Source organism: Nycticebus coucang, chromosome 7 (assembly GCF_027406575.1).
Source record: "Nycticebus coucang isolate mNycCou1 chromosome 7, mNycCou1.pri, whole genome shotgun sequence".
Lineage (NCBI taxonomy): Eukaryota > Metazoa > Chordata > Mammalia > Primates > Lorisidae > Nycticebus > Nycticebus coucang.
This window is the reverse complement of record NC_069786.1, coordinates 87,358,070-87,376,588: the sequence shown is the minus strand read 5'-3', so window position 1 is coordinate 87,376,588 and position 18,519 is coordinate 87,358,070. Positions and strand designations below refer to the sequence as shown.

At 38.8% G+C, this 18,519-nt stretch overlaps 1 protein-coding gene across 3 annotated transcripts in view; it reads right to left on the bottom strand.

Moving 5' to 3' along the window:
- Nucleotides 1-113: 113 nt before the first annotated feature.
- The window catches only part of MFSD6 (major facilitator superfamily domain containing 6), a 74,069-nt gene continuing 55,663 nt past the window's right edge, over nt 114-18,519 (bottom strand). For 2 of the 3 annotated variants that reach the window (XM_053597352.1, XM_053597353.1), the window contains exons 3-7: nt 17,959-18,056; nt 7,829-7,990; nt 6,418-6,516; nt 4,987-5,267; nt 114-2,378 (exon numbers count right to left, since the gene is read on the bottom strand). In XM_053597352.1, the coding sequence (XP_053453327.1) occupies nt 2,175-2,378; nt 4,987-5,267; nt 6,418-6,516; nt 7,829-7,990; nt 17,959-18,056 (844 nt within the window). In that variant the 3' untranslated portion in view covers nt 114-2,174. Of the gene's footprint in view, nt 2,379-2,536; nt 2,562-4,986; nt 5,268-6,417; nt 6,517-7,828; nt 7,991-17,958; nt 18,057-18,519 lie in introns of all 3 variants that reach the window. The other variant, XM_053597354.1, reaches the window with a different exon arrangement.

Below are 18,519 nucleotides of genomic sequence, written 5' to 3'. Positions count from 1 at the left end.
ATCACAGGGGAAAGAGTGGGAAGTCTTTAAGGCAGTGATTGCCAGCCTGGGCTTTGTGACACCCTTGGGTATTTCCAGCAATCTCAAGAGGGGTTATAAAATTCTCAAATCAATATTTAATTTGAATTCACTTTAATATTTTTTAAAATAACATGGCACTTTGAGGACATGAAGGAGGAGTCACAAAGTCCACAAACTCGGGAAGGTTTCAGCTTAAAAAGCTGAAATTACTGCATTACTGAATTGGCTATCATAGTAAATGTTCCATTAACAAAGGTGTATGAATTTGCCTCATTCATTACAGAGTAAAGGGCTTTTATTTGGTCACATCTTTACCATTTAAGAAATATTTAAAAATGTATTTATTTTTATTTCAACATGTCAACTGTGTACTTCCAAAACAGCAGTCTTTTCAAAGGAATAAATCAGAACTGTAAACACAAGACACAGTATAAGTTTTTGACTTCCTACAGTCATTTTCACAAATCCACATACTGTACATTCATAGGTGAGGTTCAGCCTGTCACCCATTTCTTTATTTCTATAATTACACAAGCATAATAAATACATCTGATTTTAAAGGTCACTTGAAATGAGTCATAACTTACAATACAGTACTTTTCAGTTCAAGTGCAAAAAGTAACTATTTGCTTAATTCCATTTCTTTCAGTTATTTATTTTTAAGCTACGTTTATGGTGAAGCTAGATACCCAAGCACAGAATTTCTTCTCCCAGATGCAGTATTGGGTAGAACGTGGGCTCATGCAAAAGCCCTCAGTTTACAACTGATCCTGCCTGGTCAGGGCCAGAGGGGAAGGTAAGTCGCTCCTTTCTAACTCTACTCTTTCCTCATCCACCGCTACTATTCACAATACAAATGTGTAACTCACCTTCATTCAGCTAAAGCCATGTTCCCTTCTCCACAGCCACCCCCCAGACCCCCAGGTTCTTTGTGTTCCGCAGCAAGCTTTATGTGTGATTCACCCGGCCATTGTTCTGACTACAGTGGTGATAATTACAGATGCATACCCACATCTGAATTGTCCAGTGTCTGACTGTGTCTGACTATGTCTTCATGGGAAAGAATATACTGAGATTTCTTTCTTTAGTTGATGGAAAGTACAGTTTTTCCTTATTGCCGTCCTTTCCATTCCTGGTTTCCTACTTACCACCTTCTCCTCACCAAAATGAAAACAAAACTAACCAATGTGTAATTGTTAAAAATTATATCCCTCCCCCAGGCACTTAAATCTTATACTGTTATTTGTAAATAGTACTGCTTAATTAAAGGAACTCTTAGGAATTCAGTGATGTTTTTGTTTTTGTTTTATTCCATCAGCTGATGAGAGCCCAGATCACTATAAAATAGTAAACAGCAGTCGAGGCTATTTACAGTATCGATACATTTAGTAAACTCTTTTCTATCAAGCCATAGGATACTGAGTTGGTTGATTTGAAATATTCCCTCATTTCTGGTATTTTTCAAAGCCCATTTAAAACAAAAGGCATTTTAAAGCTCAGCTTAGCTTGCAGTAGTCAACAACAGCTTTTGTTGCTCAAAGAATTGACTCTTTTCATTATATACCATACACATATAAAAATATATTTGCTAGAGATATGCAAAGTTTCTGATGAAACGTTTTGTTTTTAAATAAAAAGCATATGCTACTAATTTTTATATGGTTGCTTCTTAAATATGTCTTGTAATTTTTTAAATGGTTCTTAAGAAAAACAAAATTAGAGATGTACTGTTTCTTCCTAGTTTGCTACGAACCAAATAATTAGAATAAATAATCACAAGAGGGAAGTTAGATGAACATTCACCTTGAAACACTTTCAGACCCTCTCCTTACTTAGTGTAACTGCTGGTTTCAAGTCTCACTGCACTGGCAGAGAAGTCCTGTTGTCCTTAACCTACCCAACCAAAGAACCAAAAGTCCTCACTGAACTCCATTTCTCTGCTGTAGTTCCAATGGGATTATGGACATTTCCCTTTTCCTGCCAATATGTACTGTAGCTCCTTTGTGTGTGTTTCTGTGTTAATGAGCTTAGTATTTGGAAGCATATGCGGTGCTGTGCTCCTCCCGGGGAAAGTGTATCCTCACTGGGGCCTGGCCCTGTGTCCTGGCAGAGGAGCCCAGTTACATGCAGGGTGTGAGATGAGCAGGATGCCCTCAGTGTCCTCCCTCAGCTGGCTGAGCCTGCTGTTCCTCACTTTCCTCCGCGCGCAGGTCCACATTGGGGTGAGCGGGGCCAGTCTGTGTCTGAGATGCTGCAGCGTCAGGGGATGGCTGGTTTGTAGATGTGTCAGATTGAGACTCACATGGGACAGGCTGGGCCCTACCAGCTGGAGAATCTTCCCGATTCTCACTGGTCTCCTGGAGGGAAGAAAAAGGAGATGCCCCCCAGTCGGTGACAGCAATTCAATCCAAATTTTGTATATGTTTTCAAGGAAGATACAGGAAACATGGGGAGATTATCCTCAAGTGCCCATTCAGGGACCAAGTGATAGAGGAATAAGGATAGAATGTCTTACCTTTCATCTCCTTTCCTATGTGCAACTGCCAGAGCCGCATGAAAAACACAAACACTATAAGCAGATGTGTCTTGCGGATAAAAAAAACATCACTGCCAAAATGCCTGTTACTACTTGGCGAACAATTTACATCAGCAAACATTTACTGAGCACCCCCAGCCACGTGGCAAACACCACAGAACAACGAACTCGGGATCCCTGCTCAGGCAGCAGGATTCAAGAGTCAGAAGATACTTTGATAGCAAAGAAATAAGGGATTCTTGGCCTTGGAGGCAGAGCCAGGCAAAGAATTTCCTATCATTAAGAGTCTATTTGGGATTTCAAAATACGCTGAAATTTAATCCATATAAAAAAGGGAACGTAAACATGCACTTATGTCACTAGTTGTAAATAACTGTGAGTATACACACTCATGCTAGCATACTTCCAGCAGCAATTTCTTTTTCTTTTTTTTTTGAGACAGAGTCTCACAGCTCACAGCAACCTCAAACTCTTGGGCTTAAGCAATTCTCTTACCTCAGCCTCCCGAGCAGCTGGGACTATAGGCACCTGCCACAATGCCCAGCTATTTTTTGGTTGCAGTTGTCATTGCTATTTAACAGGTCCAGGCTGGGCTCAAACCCACCAGCCTGGGTGTATGTGGCTGGCTCCCTACTCACTAAGCTATGGGCACTGAGCCCCAGCAGCAATTTCTATAGACTGCCATATTGGTTTTATAAGTCAGGAATCACATTTTTGTTTTTAAATGACATTTCCTTCAAGTTTTGTACCTATCACTTCAAATAGCTGAGTGCCAAAAAGAAAGTATTATTTCAGTGACTGATTCTAAAATATGAAAGAAAAAACTTAGAATAATGTCATCTTTGGAATAACTACCTGATTGTTTTTATTAATCTTAATATACCTGAAAAATGTTTAATGCTGCTTAAGTTTAAATGGCTTCTGTGAAAATGAGGATGAGCACAAAGTTTTGAAAACATTGCTACTCAAGCAGCAATCATCCTTTCTCCTGCTTCAAGGTATTAAAAACCCTCTATATGTTCCTCCCACCCTAATGTCTAGTTCTTTTTTTTTTTTTTTTATTGTTGGGGATTCATTGAGGGTACAATAAGCCAGGTTACACTGATTGCAATTGTTAGGCAAAGTTAATGTCTAGTTCTTGACTGAGTACAGGATTTGTGTAAATTTATTATCCTGATAAATTAATAAACAGGATCATGCAATGGACCTGCATGTATGTGGTTATCAGTGAAAAAACAGATTTAGTTAAAATTATACAAAGACTTTATGTTAGATTACAACTTCAAGATAAATTTAATTAAAGTAGTTAAAATTTTCTAGAAGGAGAATTACTCAAAAAAATTTTTTTAAAAAGATGGGGGTCTCATTCTGTGGCTCACGCTGGAGTGCAGTAGAATGACCACAGTTCACTGCAACCTTGAACTTCAGAGCTCAAGCAATTCTTCCTCCTCAAGCCTCCCCACAAGCTGGGACTATAGGTGTATGCTGCTATGCCTGACTAATTCTTTGTGTTTTTATTTGTTGTAGAGATGGGGTTTCACTATCTCGCCCAGGCTGGTCTCGAACTTTTGGGTTTAGGTAATCCTCCTGCCTTGGCCTTCCAGTGGTATAAGCCACTACACTGAGCTTTTTCTTTATTTTTACGTTTCCCCCCTTATTTTTTTATGTGTACTCTCAAGCTATTCTAGATATAGAGCTGACAGGATTTATCAAGTAGAAGGGAGTGATTAATAAAAACAGGGGGAGCTGGATTTATTAGTTTGGCAGAAGTATTCATGGAAGTCAGACTCATTTTCCAAAGTCAGGATAAAGCATCAATTATATAATCATCTATATGGTTTTATCAGTATGATTCGACTTTACTTAGGAGAGACCACTCCTCTAGGGACAAGAGAAATCACACTTTATATTTTGGGGGATAAGGCCACCTATATAACCATATTTCCACTGAGTCAGGTGTCCTGTTAGACCTACACAATAGTTGACGTTATTAATTAAACAAATATTTATTGTGCTTCTATTATATATAATGCCCCCACTGGAATTTTGAAATTACAGAAATTAATGAATATAGTCCCTAAAGGCAAGAACCATATATGCTCATTGCAACTGGTATCCTATCAACACTGAAATTTTAAAGAAATATATAAGATCAGAAGGGATTTATTTATCTCTTTCGAGAAATAGAAGTAGCATGTCCTCTATGGAAGGCTCCTCCACTCCATAAAGCAGAATTTTCTCTCTGTGGGACCTCATAGATGTCTCTCTATTTTCCACAGAGTATTGAGATTATTTGTTTACACGTCTGTATCCCTCATGAGACTGTCAATAAATCTTGTTAATTGACAAATGAGTGATTAAAACAAATGATCCCACTTACGGTGTCTTCAGTGACAGGCAGTATTGCTAACCCAGCAGAGGAACTTTACCTGCAAAGGCTGTATCTCAGAAGCACGGTTTTCTCTTGTTACTTGCATCATCTCTTTGATTTGGTAGAGAGCATAGACAAAGTTCACCCAAGGAGAAGAGCTGACCCCCCAGGCTGGTTTGTTCACATCTTCCTGTTCTTCCTGGTGCTTGGTTTTCTTGGGTGGAAGTCTGGGCTCCACGCGTGGCATGACATCTTCTGTCTGCTGCTGCACCAAGTCGATGGTTGCTATGGGAACCGGACTAGAGGGAACAGGAATCCTTTCTGCCAACATTGTCTTGTCTGGAGAGAAAATAATACTTAAATCATTTTCAGAATTTTCTATATATTTAAACAAAGGTAGAAAAATAATAAACCAAAACTCCCATAAATCCATGCTAGTGTGTTTGGTAAAATTAATAAATTATTCTTTATCAAGGACTTCTTTACTCGGTGCAAGTACTGAATAAATAAACAAGATGTTTATCTTTTAGGGTCTCCTTAAAGAACTTAATAGAAATTAGTTTATATTTACTTAAGAAACCTATTTTTCATTTAACTGAGATATAACAGCTGTGGGGCATAGGTTACAGTGAGTGTTGCCTTAAGCCTAGTTATAGGACTACCATTATAAAGATAAGCATCAATACAAAAAAGCCACATGACAGCTATTTTTATTGGCCTTTTACAAAAGGCTGGGATTGAGGATGGGTAAGGGAGATGATCCAGTTAGGATTATAAAAGAACAAAAATGAGAAAAACAAGTACTGATCTTTTTTTCTGAGTAACTTATTGAGATTAAAATCTGTCTCTGAGGTTTCTGTAACAAGCTAGTTTTTCTCTTAACAGAAGCACTTCAGATAACTGAGGCCAAAGCTCCTCAAAGGACATTGGCACCCAAAGAAGACAATCCCTGCTCTGGGACCCGAGAGCTAAGAAAGAATGTTTTCCTTGTACTGGTTGGCCTTTTTTATGAAAAGGTTGAGTCAACTTGTTCTCATCTACACATTGTGTTTGATACACATTCCTTTTTGTATAACAACTTTAATAAAGGCCATGCCTGGTTCAGGGGAAATGTCAACTTTCAGAATTTCCCCCAGAATTAAGGCAAAAGCATACAGATGAATACCACTCCCTATCCTTAGTGGTAAAATTACTCTATAGCCTTTATTCTGACTAAAAGTTGAAATACCTTTTGAATACCATGGGAATTTAAAACCAAATACTTCCCTAGTACCTTGTACGATAAAGAAATAAAAAACAAGAAAACCTCAAGCTACGTGATTCTTTTTAATATAATAGATGGCTTCTTTCTAACAAAGGTACGTGAATTCAGCATATATATGCCACTCAGAAAACCTAGACAAGTGAGCCCGTTGTATACTTTTTAACCACTTCTGGGTTTCTAATGGGCATATGTAACTTCCCCATCAAGAAAGAACAAGATGGTCACCTTCTTCCTCATCTGGCACTGCCAGCCACTGGATCAGGGCAAAGAGAAGGAGGATCACCAGGCAGGCCATGCCAATTCCTCGGAAGGTTGCAGCAGCCCCTGTGGAAACAGACAGAGCTCTCCATAGAGCAATTCCAGGAAATGCAGACAGCCCTCGTCCAAGAATCACCATTCTAAAGTTTAAGGCAGAGGATGCACAGTTTGGCTGAACCAGAGAAAAGTGGCTGGCCATTTATCTCCATATAATGGGAAAAAATATAGGACTGGGTAGGTATCAGGAGACCCAGGTGCTCATATTGGCTCTGTTATTGATCAGTTATAAAAACTGTATTTATAAAGGATTGTCTTGAATGCCTTTCACCTACAACAGTGCTCTCCTCTTCATTTACTCAACTATTAACAAACAGCTCCATGAATTTGTAGTTGGAATGGCACAACTCAAACAGAGCTATAAAGTCACTCATCCCTGGGCCCACCTTAAATAGGTGACTGAGGAGTTAATATCCCTAGAACAGAATAATCTCATTTCCACCCCAGGCCCTATAGTTCCAATAAGGGAAATCTGACAAGGCAGTCAAAGGTCGTTGTAAATGCAGTGACATTTCCAAAGCCAGCATATAGTTAGATTCCTCAGGTTCAGAATCTCCTGATAGAATAACAATGACAAATTTTCTTTCTTTTGGCATTATTACCAGCAAGTTTAGAGGACCTTACTTTACACTAAAAGCACATGTGCTTTTTCATTTGTCTGGTGCTTTGAAGTATCTCTGTAGCATCTCATTAGGCTGTTTGTCAGAGGAGAGTGCACAGTTACAAACTGGCTGTCAGCAGCTTAACCATTGAAGCACACCACCTGATAACCATGAGCACCATGAAATCGGGAAAGAGAATATGAATACCAGAGTTTAGCTTCTAGCAATCTTCAAAAATAATTTGATAGTTTATTGAGATGTTGCTGAAAAATCATGTTTTCATTGAAGGAAAACAGAGAAAGCTACTCTTTTTTTTTTTATTGTTAAATCATAGTTGTGTACATTAGTGCAATCAAGGGGTACAATGTGCTGGTTTCATATACAATCTGAAATATTCTCATCGAACTGTTCAACGTAGCCTTCATGGCATTTTCTTAGTTACTGTATGTAGACATTTGTATTCTGCCTTTAGTAAGTTTCGCCTGTACCCGTTCTAAGATGCACTGTAGGTGTGGCCCCACCCATTGCCCTCCCTCCACCCTAACCTCCCGCCACCCTTCCCCTTCCTTGGCCCTTTCCTCATAGTCTTGTGCTATAGTTGGGTTATAGCCTTCATGTGAAAGCTATAATTTAGCTTCATAATAGAGCTGAGTACATTGGATACTTTTTCTTCCATTCCTTAGATACTTTGCTAAGAAGAAAGAGAAAGCCATTCTTACCAAAATAATTGACTAACACGCCTCCGATCATGGCTCCACAGCCTCTCCCCAGACCCAGGTGAAGGCCCTGCAGGATGCCCTGAGCAGACGTCCTCAGCTCCGGGGGAACAGCTGCACTGAGGTAAGAGATGCATGCGGCCCAGATGGCTGCATGTGTCACTCCTGGAAGGAGGGAAAGCAGGAGGGCTTGACTGGCCAGCACTTTTTGGGTTACTCTTTTTTGAAATGTGAATTATTTATTAATGTATTTTCTGTGGTAAAATATACCTAACAAAATTTACCATTGAGCCATTTTTAAACGTACAGTTCATTGGCATTAAGTACACTCGCAATGTTGTGCAACCATCATAAGCATCCATCTCTAAAACTTTATCATCCCAAACAAAACTCTGTAATCATTAAAGAATAACTTCCATTCACTCCTTGCCCAGGGCCAAAGATGGGCCTATGTGTATATGTGATCAAAACATTAAAATATATTTTTTGTTATGATTCAAGATTAAATATAATTTTAGCAATTATTCTCTTAAGTGTGGAGTCTTGGACACACACAGAATTTTCCAACAAAATTTGTCCTCCTTTTTGTTCCTTCAAAATTCTGAGCATGTTCTAAAACTCTTGAGTGTTCTAAGATAATTAAAGCGTTTTCTTGTAGGATGACTTAAGTAATGATACTTTTAAACTATTTTTAGAATTTATTGGCTGGTATTAAGAGTCAGTTGTGAAATATTCTCTACAGTTAGATTTCTAGCTTCCTTATTGCTTTTTGAGACTGATTAGATAATTGGGAACTACATCCTTTAAAGTAACTCAGGGCATTAACTGCAAGAAAAAATGGTAAAGCAGACAGTTAAAAAAAAAATTCAGGTACTAAAAGTAAAAGGATGGAAGCCACTCTGCCTTTATGATACAGTGTTTCCCAAGGAAGGATTAAAATTGATTTCCCTAAAATAACTTTTATCAAAATATAATTTAAATGGAAGAACCAATTAAATTCATCCCAATTCTTAAAAAAGAAACCAATAAAACTAAACAGTCTTTAAAAAGAAATTGGGTTAGGAACATCACATGTGTATAAAAGACAGTTGTGGACTTGGGGTTCTTGTTCTTAACCCTGAATATGCAACTTTCTAGTAAATTCATTTGCCAATATTTTTACTACAGTTGTGTTCTGGTCTTCTAGTTTAAACATGATGAAAAGGCAACCTAAACACATAAAGACTTCTACCATTTTCCATATTTATAAGACAAGATTATGAAAGTCTTAGGAATTGTGCTACCTAAAACATCTCTCCTATAAAATTTAGGGGATAAAATATATCATGAACTAGGAAAACAAAATGCTTCTACTTTACTTTTTTTTTTTGAGACCAGATCATGCTCTGTCACCTGGGTTAGAGTGCAGTGGTGTAGTCATAGCTCACTGCAGCCTTAAACTCCTGGACTCAAGCCATCCTCCTGCCTCAGCTTTCACAGTAGCTCTGCCTACAGGCACAGGCCACCACACCCAGCTAATTTTTTAATTTTTGGAGAGATGGGGCCTTGCTATTGCCCAGGCTGATCTTGAACTCCTGATCTCGAGAGACCCTTCTGCTTCAGCCTCCCAGAGCACTAGGACTATAGGCATGAGCACCACATCCAGCCCCTTCTTTACTTTTTATTAAAGAACTGTGAAAGAGCAGTAGGTGATTATTCGCTATGTGATAAAATAAGCAAATTTATTTAGTGGCACAGGTAAATGTATTTATACTAGAATTATAAATTTCTGGGAACCTATGAGATAACCAAGTTAGTAAATCACACAACAGAAATAAAAAGATTTTACTCCTGACTGATAATAATAACACGGACACACACGAACTCTCCTGGTAATATGTGTTTATATCTCCTGGGCTGCTTGAAGACGTATACTACTGACGTATCTTCAGTGGCAATTCAACACCAGCTCCCATAATAGGTGCTTAATAAACATATGGACTGGCAATGAATGACTTTCAGAGACCAAAAAGGTCACATAAACCTTACCTTTACTGGGATCCCTCAGGATTAGCTCTTGGCCAAAACCTCAACTATTTGGGGATAATTTACATTTGAATAGTCTGGAATCAATAATTATGATTAACATTACATTTTTTTTTTTTTTTTTTGTAGAGACAGAGTCTCACTTTATCACCCTTGGTAGAGTGCCGTGGCGTCACACAGCTCACAGCAACCTCCAACTCCTAGGCTTAGGCGATTCTCTTGCCTCAGCCTCCCAAGTAGCTGGGATTACAGGCGCCCGCCACAACGCCCGGCTATTTTTTTGTTGCAGTTTGGCCGGGGCCGGGTTTGAACCCACCACCCTCGGCATGTGGGGCCGGCGCCCTACCCGCTGAGCCACAGGCGCTGCCCCAACATTACATTTTTTTATTAATAATATTATTATAGCAGCTTATACTAAGAGAAATTGCTAAGTGTTTTACATAGATTATTTCATCTATTCCTCCCCATAATAGGCACAGTAATTTTTTTTCATTATCCAAAAAATGTGAAGGCACAGGGAGATGAGGGTGCCTTTACCAAAGTCACACAGACAGCTGAGCAGTGGAACACAATTTGAATTCAAGTTGTCTAAGGTCACAACTTGAGTGCTTAAATACTGCTGTACGTCCTTACAACAATTATTAGAAGTGTTTCCACAGTAAATGTAACCATCTACTTTGAGTAGTTTTATTGATAACACCAAACTTGTCTAACAGCCTACCAATTTAAAAAATGGATATTTTTACTACCCTCTTCCCCACTCTTTCCCAAAAGAGCTGACATATCATATATATTACCAACACGTATGCCCCAAATAATTCTTTACCTTACAATGTTCAATACTGGTGTCTGATTCTACAATATGCATTTCAAAATCATTCATTTCTGGCACACAAGAATGCTCTATTGTAATAAACATATGGGCAAAGAAAAAAATTCTTTCTTCTCATTCAACAGCTGCTCTTTGTCAAATGCTGTTTGGCTTGGGGAAATCACATCATAATGGCTGGGAGGAGGGAGAACTGACTCGGTATTGGGGAACTAGCACTATTTTGTTTTTCTTGCTTCTGCCACTGACTTAAGCTCACTAAACAAAACCTAAGTATCTCTTTGGCACTGATAAACAAAAATCAGCTGTGGCAAATCTTTCCCATTCGCACACCAAAGCATGCATTTTCATTAGTTCAGTGGAATTCTCAAATACTGTGATTAAAAATACACTTCTGAAAGATCAGCCTGGTGAAAATAGTAAGCACCTGAGAAAAGGTCTCCACTAGGCAGGCAATAAAAGTCTGTATTGGTTAAGGTAATGCTAGCTTTTATAACAGATAAACCTTGGAATCTTAGTAGTTTCGCACATTAGACATTTTGTTTTCTTTCTCACATGACGTCCGATGAGCAGGAGACACAGAGGAATAGCAGGCTCTGCTCAGGGACTCAAGCTAAAAAGGCTCTGCTATCTTCAATCGCTGGTGTCAAAATCCACGTGAGAGAGGAGGGAAGAGAGGATAGCACATGGGGAACTTTGTGGGTCAGGTTTAGAAGATGACACATCATTACTGCTCATATTCCACTGGCCAGACTCTATCACATGGTCTTAACTAACTGGAAGGGAGACTGTCTAGCTGTATGCCCATGAAGAAAAGGAAACAGAACAGCTGAATATCAAGACAGTCTGCCAGAGTTGGGGCCACCAACAGCAATGGTGGACTCTACAGAGGACTCTACACAGAGCAATGGACTTCGCAGCAGCAGCATGAACCTCGTGTGTGTTGTAAGAAAAGGACTTTACATAAGACATGCAACAACTGTTATAAAAGGCCAACATTCCCACATCTGCCAACATACAACACTACAAGAATCCTCTTCATGCATTCATTTACAGCATTTATTAAGCATCTATACTACATGCCAGATAGAATGTGACGATATACATAATATTTCCTCAGCCATCGTGAAACGTCAGGCTTGTGGGTGAAAAGGGGCAGGATTTACCTGATGGAGGTGCAGAGTAAGCTCCTTGAGAACAGACATGTACAGCACCCAACACAGGGCTTGACATGTAACAGCTGCCGAACAAAAGGGTGTTCAACTGAACCTAGGTAGACAGTACTCTGTGTGCTTGGAAATGATGGAGAATGTATTTAAGGATAAAAGGGACCCTAGATAACTAGGAGAAAACCTCCAACTCTCATATATGAGTATAAGTGGAGAGAAGAAATTAAACAATCTCTTCCATAAGTTTCAGCTTGTTAAAAAAATTGTAAGTTGGGCGGCGCCTGTGGCTCAGTCAGTAAGGCGCCGGCCCCATATACCGAGGGTGGTGGGTTCTAACCCAGCCCCGGCCAAACTGCAACCAAAAAATAGCTGGGCGCCTGTAGTCCCAGCTACATGGGAGGCTGAGGCAAGAGAATCGCTTAAGCCCAGGAGTTGGAGGTTGCTGTGAGCTGTGTGAGGCCACGGCACTCTACAGAGGGCCATAAAGTGAGACTCTGTCTCTACAAAAAAAAAAAAAAAAAATTGTAAGTTGTTTTTTTAAAAAGTAACTGATGCAACAATGTTTGGGGGGGCCTTCCTTTAATTTTGCATGCTGGTACCACACTCGTGGCCCATCTCCAAGCAGGTTTTAGGTGACCACCATGCCCAACTGAGCACTGTTAATGTCAAGACTTGGCAACGCTGTATACTGCATGCTCAGTGTTGTACTACGTAAAGCCAACACACAAGAACCACTTTTACATCAAAGCCAGTAGAAATTTCACTTCCCCAAAGATAACTTTAAGAAAAGTGTGTTATGGATAGTAAAATGTCATCATAGGAAGAGTTATTAAAGTTTGGCTTTTAAATTTATTTTCAAATTCTCTTTATAAGTTTTTGAGACAGAACTTCCCATATTATTTGAGCTTTGGTTTTTTTGTTTTGTTTTTGAGACAGAATCTTGATCTGTCACCCCGGGCTAGAGTGCAGTGGCATCATCATAGCTCACTGCAACCTCAAACTCCTGGGCTCAAGTGAACCTCCTGCCTCAGCCTCCCCAATAGCTGGAACTCCAGACATGTAACACTGTACCCAGCTTTTTCCATTTTTAGCAGAGAGAGGGTCTGAGTCTTGGTTAGGCTAGTCTTGAACTCCTGACCTCAAATCCTCCTTCCTTGGACACCCAAGGTACTAGGACTAACAGGCAGAAGCCATCCCACCTGACCTTATTCAAAAGATTCAAAAATTAGAAAATACCGACTGTCATATATAACACAAGGGACTGTAAAATGAATAAAAAATTAGGCACTTACAGCGCATCTTCCTATACATATGTCTCTTTGGTGAATTCAAAAAGTATAAGGCAGGGTCTTTGCACTCAAAAGTTTAAACTGAATTAGTTAATAAAATTAATATTTATAAAATAATTAGGGAGCAATTAAGTACTAAACTATAAAACACAGTACATAAGCCTAAGAACAGTTCAGCAAAGGGAGAGTAATATGGAACACAACTGCCAGAAAGAGATTCTTAGATCAGAAGACATTTCAAATGAATTCTGAATGGACAAAATAATTTTAAAGAACATTTAGTAACTGCAAAACATAGGGTAGCAAACAATAAAGTTGTTCTATTATACTTTATAAGACTTTTCTGATTGAAAATTAATTTTAACAGTAACACCAATGACTTTTATATGCCAATTTATCAACTGAAATGCTCAAAGCGTTTATCAAAAAATAAAAAAATAAAGCATTTGCCTATTTTATGTATTCATGTGGCAAACCACTTGTGCTTTACAGGTTATGCCAGATAAAATTTTCAATATGAATGATAACAGATTGAAATCATGTGTAGAATTTCCACTGTCAGATAAAGGCTGCAGAGTAATCCTCTTATAATTTTTCTATGCTCTTCTAGAACATAAGATGAAGGAAAATATGGGTCTTACTCAGCTGAATAGACAGAGTAAAGTTTTATAAATGTCAGCTCCAGCTTTTCTAACTGGTAATATTAAAAATCCATCCTTTCATCAAAATCTTAACCCAGCTCCCACTGTTTGAGCATCCTACAGAGAGGGAGCTGACCCAGACCACATTTTCACCCTTCAGTCCTGAAGCCATTCACTCAAATAACTCAAAAGGACCTCTTCAATTACAGCAGCCCCCAGGCAAGCTCTACTCTCCTCAAATAGATTTTAATAGCAAGAATAATTTCGATCACATTCATCTCTGGAGTTTTGCAAGGATTCAAAACAAATATATAAGAAGGAGCACAACAAGTTTGGCTTTGCTTTTCATCAAATGTTCATATTCTTGATCACAATCATGAATCCATAAATGTCTTTTGTAAAAAAGGAGAAAATTCCTAAGCGTTTTTAAAATGAAATTTTGAGAAATAAAGAATCTAACCCCACCACTACCACCACCACCAGCCAACAACGCTTTTAGACACTTAGACCCTCTGTCTCTTTTCTAAATAAACTGCAGACTCCTTAAGGTAGGTAAGGAAGTATATCTTGTGCTTCTTTATATGGTGCCACTACTTGCCTACTGAACAAGTTTGCTGCAGATGGTAGCTGAATTGCTACAAGGGTAAGGCTACAAGAGAAAATTAGCTACTGAATGTGAGAAAGATCATGGGAAAGAAATGACCTAACAATACCCAACAGAGAATATACAATGATCTTACCTTGACCTCCAACTAAATGCCTGCATAGCCTCCTTCCTACAGGTCTAAGGAGGAGAGATTTGCTTTTAACCCATCTGCTGATTGTTACCAGAGGAGATAGAATGCTGAGCGGATGATCAAGAAACTCCAAGGAATGAAGGATAACAAGGAATCCTCTATCCTTAGTTACATGCAACTCAAAAGAAGGAGATATGAAATAAGGTACCTCTCTTTTGTCTCTTCCCCTTCAGCTGCCTACAAGGTAGTACTAGTTCTGCAGGTGTTACCGGGATCAGGCAAGCGTAATACCCTGAGGAGACACACTCTGCTTATATTTCTAAAGGCCCTTTTGTATGACGCTGGTTGAAAACTAAAGAATGGAAGTACTGGTCATTCAGTGTCATGATCATCTATGATGAGACACAATATCCCACCCCCCAACCTTTTCTAAGACCAGGTCTTTGAGAATCATTGTGCAGCATTTCCAGTCAAGGAATTAAGGGGTCTATATCATGACAGTGGGCTTGTCGTATAATTAAATCATTCAGTGTGGTGTTTTGAAATAATCCTTTCCTGCCTTACTCAATCCTAAAGAGAGTCTCCTTTAAGCACAGGATAAGGCCCTGTAAAGGTAGAAGAATCCAGACTAGCAAAACAAACTTTTTCAGTCAGAAGTATATTCCCATGACACAAGATTTATTCCACATTGATGATCTGCTATTTTTGTGGTTCAAACAAAGGCAGGGGATTATGTTTTGTTCTACAGTCAAAATACTCAGCATTCACTTCTGCCAGGGAATGAAACCATCTCCTGCAGCTTTAGAAACAAAGGAGGAGTTTGTGGAAACTGGTCTTAGAGGCCTCTATTGGATGAAGAGACTGTTTACAGATCCTCTTTTTTTTTTTTTTTTGCTTCCTTCAGACCAGTAACTAGGTTTCTAATGGCCCACGGCAAAATAAAGTGAAAACCAGACGTATAAATGGTAGCCTGCCATGGGAAGTTGAATTTGTTTAGAAAAATCCTGGGATTTTGTTTTTGTTTTAGAAAAATCCTTAGGATAAACACCCTGAGGTGCATACAAGTTTATACAAATCTATCTGGGGTCAGCAGCCCAAGATCATAAATCCGTAAAGCCCTAGCCACAGCACATGTTATGTTCCTTGAAGGTGTCATTCTGTTTTCCACTCTGTGCTTAGCACATGACTCTGCACGGCTGCTCTCTTTAAGCCACATGGCAGATTCCTATTTGTCTTTTAAAACCCAGCTCATGTGATTTCCTTTGGGAATTTTTTAATAAAATCTTTGTCCTCCCACTCCTTGCTTCACAAAGTTAATTATTTTCTCTACTGAGCTCTTTGTGTGTTACCTAGCACGTCTTCCTATGATTCCACCTAACACACTGTGCAGTACTGAATGTGTTTCACACATCTCTCTTCCAGAACAGATGGTGAGACGCTAGGGCATGAATTAATATATATACAGGATGTCCATAAAGTTTGTGTGCAATTTAAAATAGCTGTTCCCAAACTTTGTGGACACCCTGCATATTTTATTATATTCCCTGAACTCAACATACTGGCTCTTAATTACCATTTTATACCTCTTTGTTAAATTAACAAGCAAAAAGAGTTTTTAAGTTCACAACAGCGTTTGTTTTCCTCTTTTATAAAATTCTTCTGCTATTCCTCTATTTCATGGATGCTTTCTGTTCCTGAGGTACTTATGCAAACTGTCCTTTTCCACTTCTATATTAATACAATATACAATACTCAGTTTGCATAAGTACCTCTTTTCTGTAAGTATATGGATCTCCATTTGTAGAGTCGGCACACTGTGGCAAGCCAATAAATAAAGCAATTAAAGCAAGCATTAAACTAGGCAAGGCTAGAACAGAAACTAAAGCTGGGCAGTGGTAAAACTGTGCCGCATAAACCTTGTTCCTGCATGATTCTTTTCTGCAGTTCATGTTTATTGATTTGTTATTCTTAAATGACACAGTACTGAGATGTGTGCCTCCTCGCAAGACCTCTCAAGGACTCTCCTTAGGATTCAGTAAGGCAGGAAAGGATTACTAAAAAAAGTAACTCCTATTATAAGACCATATTTCCATTCTACATATTTGTATCCCCTTTAACATACCGTTGCATCGGGTTTGAGAAAAGCCCCTTTAAAGTATATATATATTTGAATTTAATAATTATAATGTGAATATAATTTATCTTTTTTTTTTTTTTTTGAGACAGAGCCTCACTATGTTGCCCTAGGTAGAGAGCCATGGCATCATAGCTCACAGCAACCACTCTTGGGCTTAAGCTATTCTCTTGCCTCAGCCTCCCTACTAGCTGGTACTACAGGCCCTGCCACAAGGCCCAGCTATTTTTTGTTGCAGTTGTCATTGTTGTTTAGCTGGCCTGGGCCATGTTGGAACTCGCTAGCCTTGGTGTATGTGGTTGGCACCATAACCACTGTGCTACAGGTAGCAAGCCTGTATCTCCTTTCAATTAGGGTAAGTTTTTTTTTTCATTGCCCCAATGGAATTTGATGAATACATGTGCATTTTATACATTCTGTTTAGATGTAAAATTGTGAATCTTTCGATTGAAAGAATCAATCTTTCATCATGACAAGAAATTAATTACATCGATGGTACTGTATTAGCATCCTTAGGGTAAGGGAAAATGATAATGGCAATCTAAAATGCTACTGAAATTGTATATGATCACAGATTGTTTAGTACAATTAATGATTAGTAAACTAGGCAGTCACTGAAGACCTCAATTCCAGTGATCCTGCCCCAATCCTTTACTTTAATCATAATGCTAATTACTAAATGGTTCAGCCAAGCTGCTAACAGGCAGCTGTTCAGGATACAGTCAGGGTTATTTGTGCTTAGATGGGAATAAGCTTTGAATAGAAAGAAATTCATGTTTTCAGTGTTCCTGAGGCACATGGCAAGAGCCTCCTTGAAAGTTTTCCAGAGTTGTATTTTGATGGGAAACAGTACACTGAAGAAAAGAGAAGTCATATCAAGATATTTGAGCAAAGATTTAAAAAGTTTATAAGAAAACAGTGTGACTATAAAACGTTAGCTATGAATCACCAGATGTCATAAAAATAACAACAGTCTTTTTTCAATAAGCGTAGTAAACTTACAAAAAACCACCTTTAGATATCTCACAATAGAATTTAGGAAATTATCCTAGAGTTCCTCTTCCTTTGTTTAATCACAGGGGTGTGGATCAAATCCAGCTTTGTTTGCCTCAACCCAGAAGAGCACTGAGGGTAACTGAGGACCCAGCTCCCCTGATGTCATCTCTTCCTTGACAACTTTTTCAAAATTATATACAACAGTAGGTCCACCCTTCCTTTTATAGAATCAGATGCTACAAGCCACTGGACTTTTACATAGTCATAGCTTAGGTGAGTGGAAAAATAATTTAAATTCCAGCTATTAACTTACCTTGAAGAACTTCCATGGGGAGAACAGTCCAGGCATTTTCCAGGTAAGAAATATAAATGTAGCGAGCTGTATTACAGGCCAGGCCAATGTACAGAACCCTTAAAAAAAAAAAAAAAAACAAAGGAAAATAAATTGAGGCCCTGGTATGAAATATGTAACATGCAAGTATTACCTACTTTTGTCCCTTTCAAACCGTTTATCATCCAGCAGACAGTCTGCCAAACTTATGAGCAGGAAAGCTGAAGGACAATTAAGTTTAGGCACGAATTTAGGAATAAGAGGATCACTTCTAACATACCTGCCCTCAGCCTTTCAAAATGCTTGTTAATATAAAAGCAAATATCAACCTTCCTGAAACTTAATTAGTAGCAGAGATGATGCTTTTTTAAGATAGTCTGGGCACACTGCCATCTGTAATGACATTACTGGCTTCCTTCCAGGTTGCTGTAGGGGAAAAATGCCTGGGATTGTAGCCACTTCACTAGGATGGAGGAAGGACAGGATAAAAATGAGAACATGTAAACATGAAGGTGGCCTTGCAGTACCCAAGACACCAGGCAG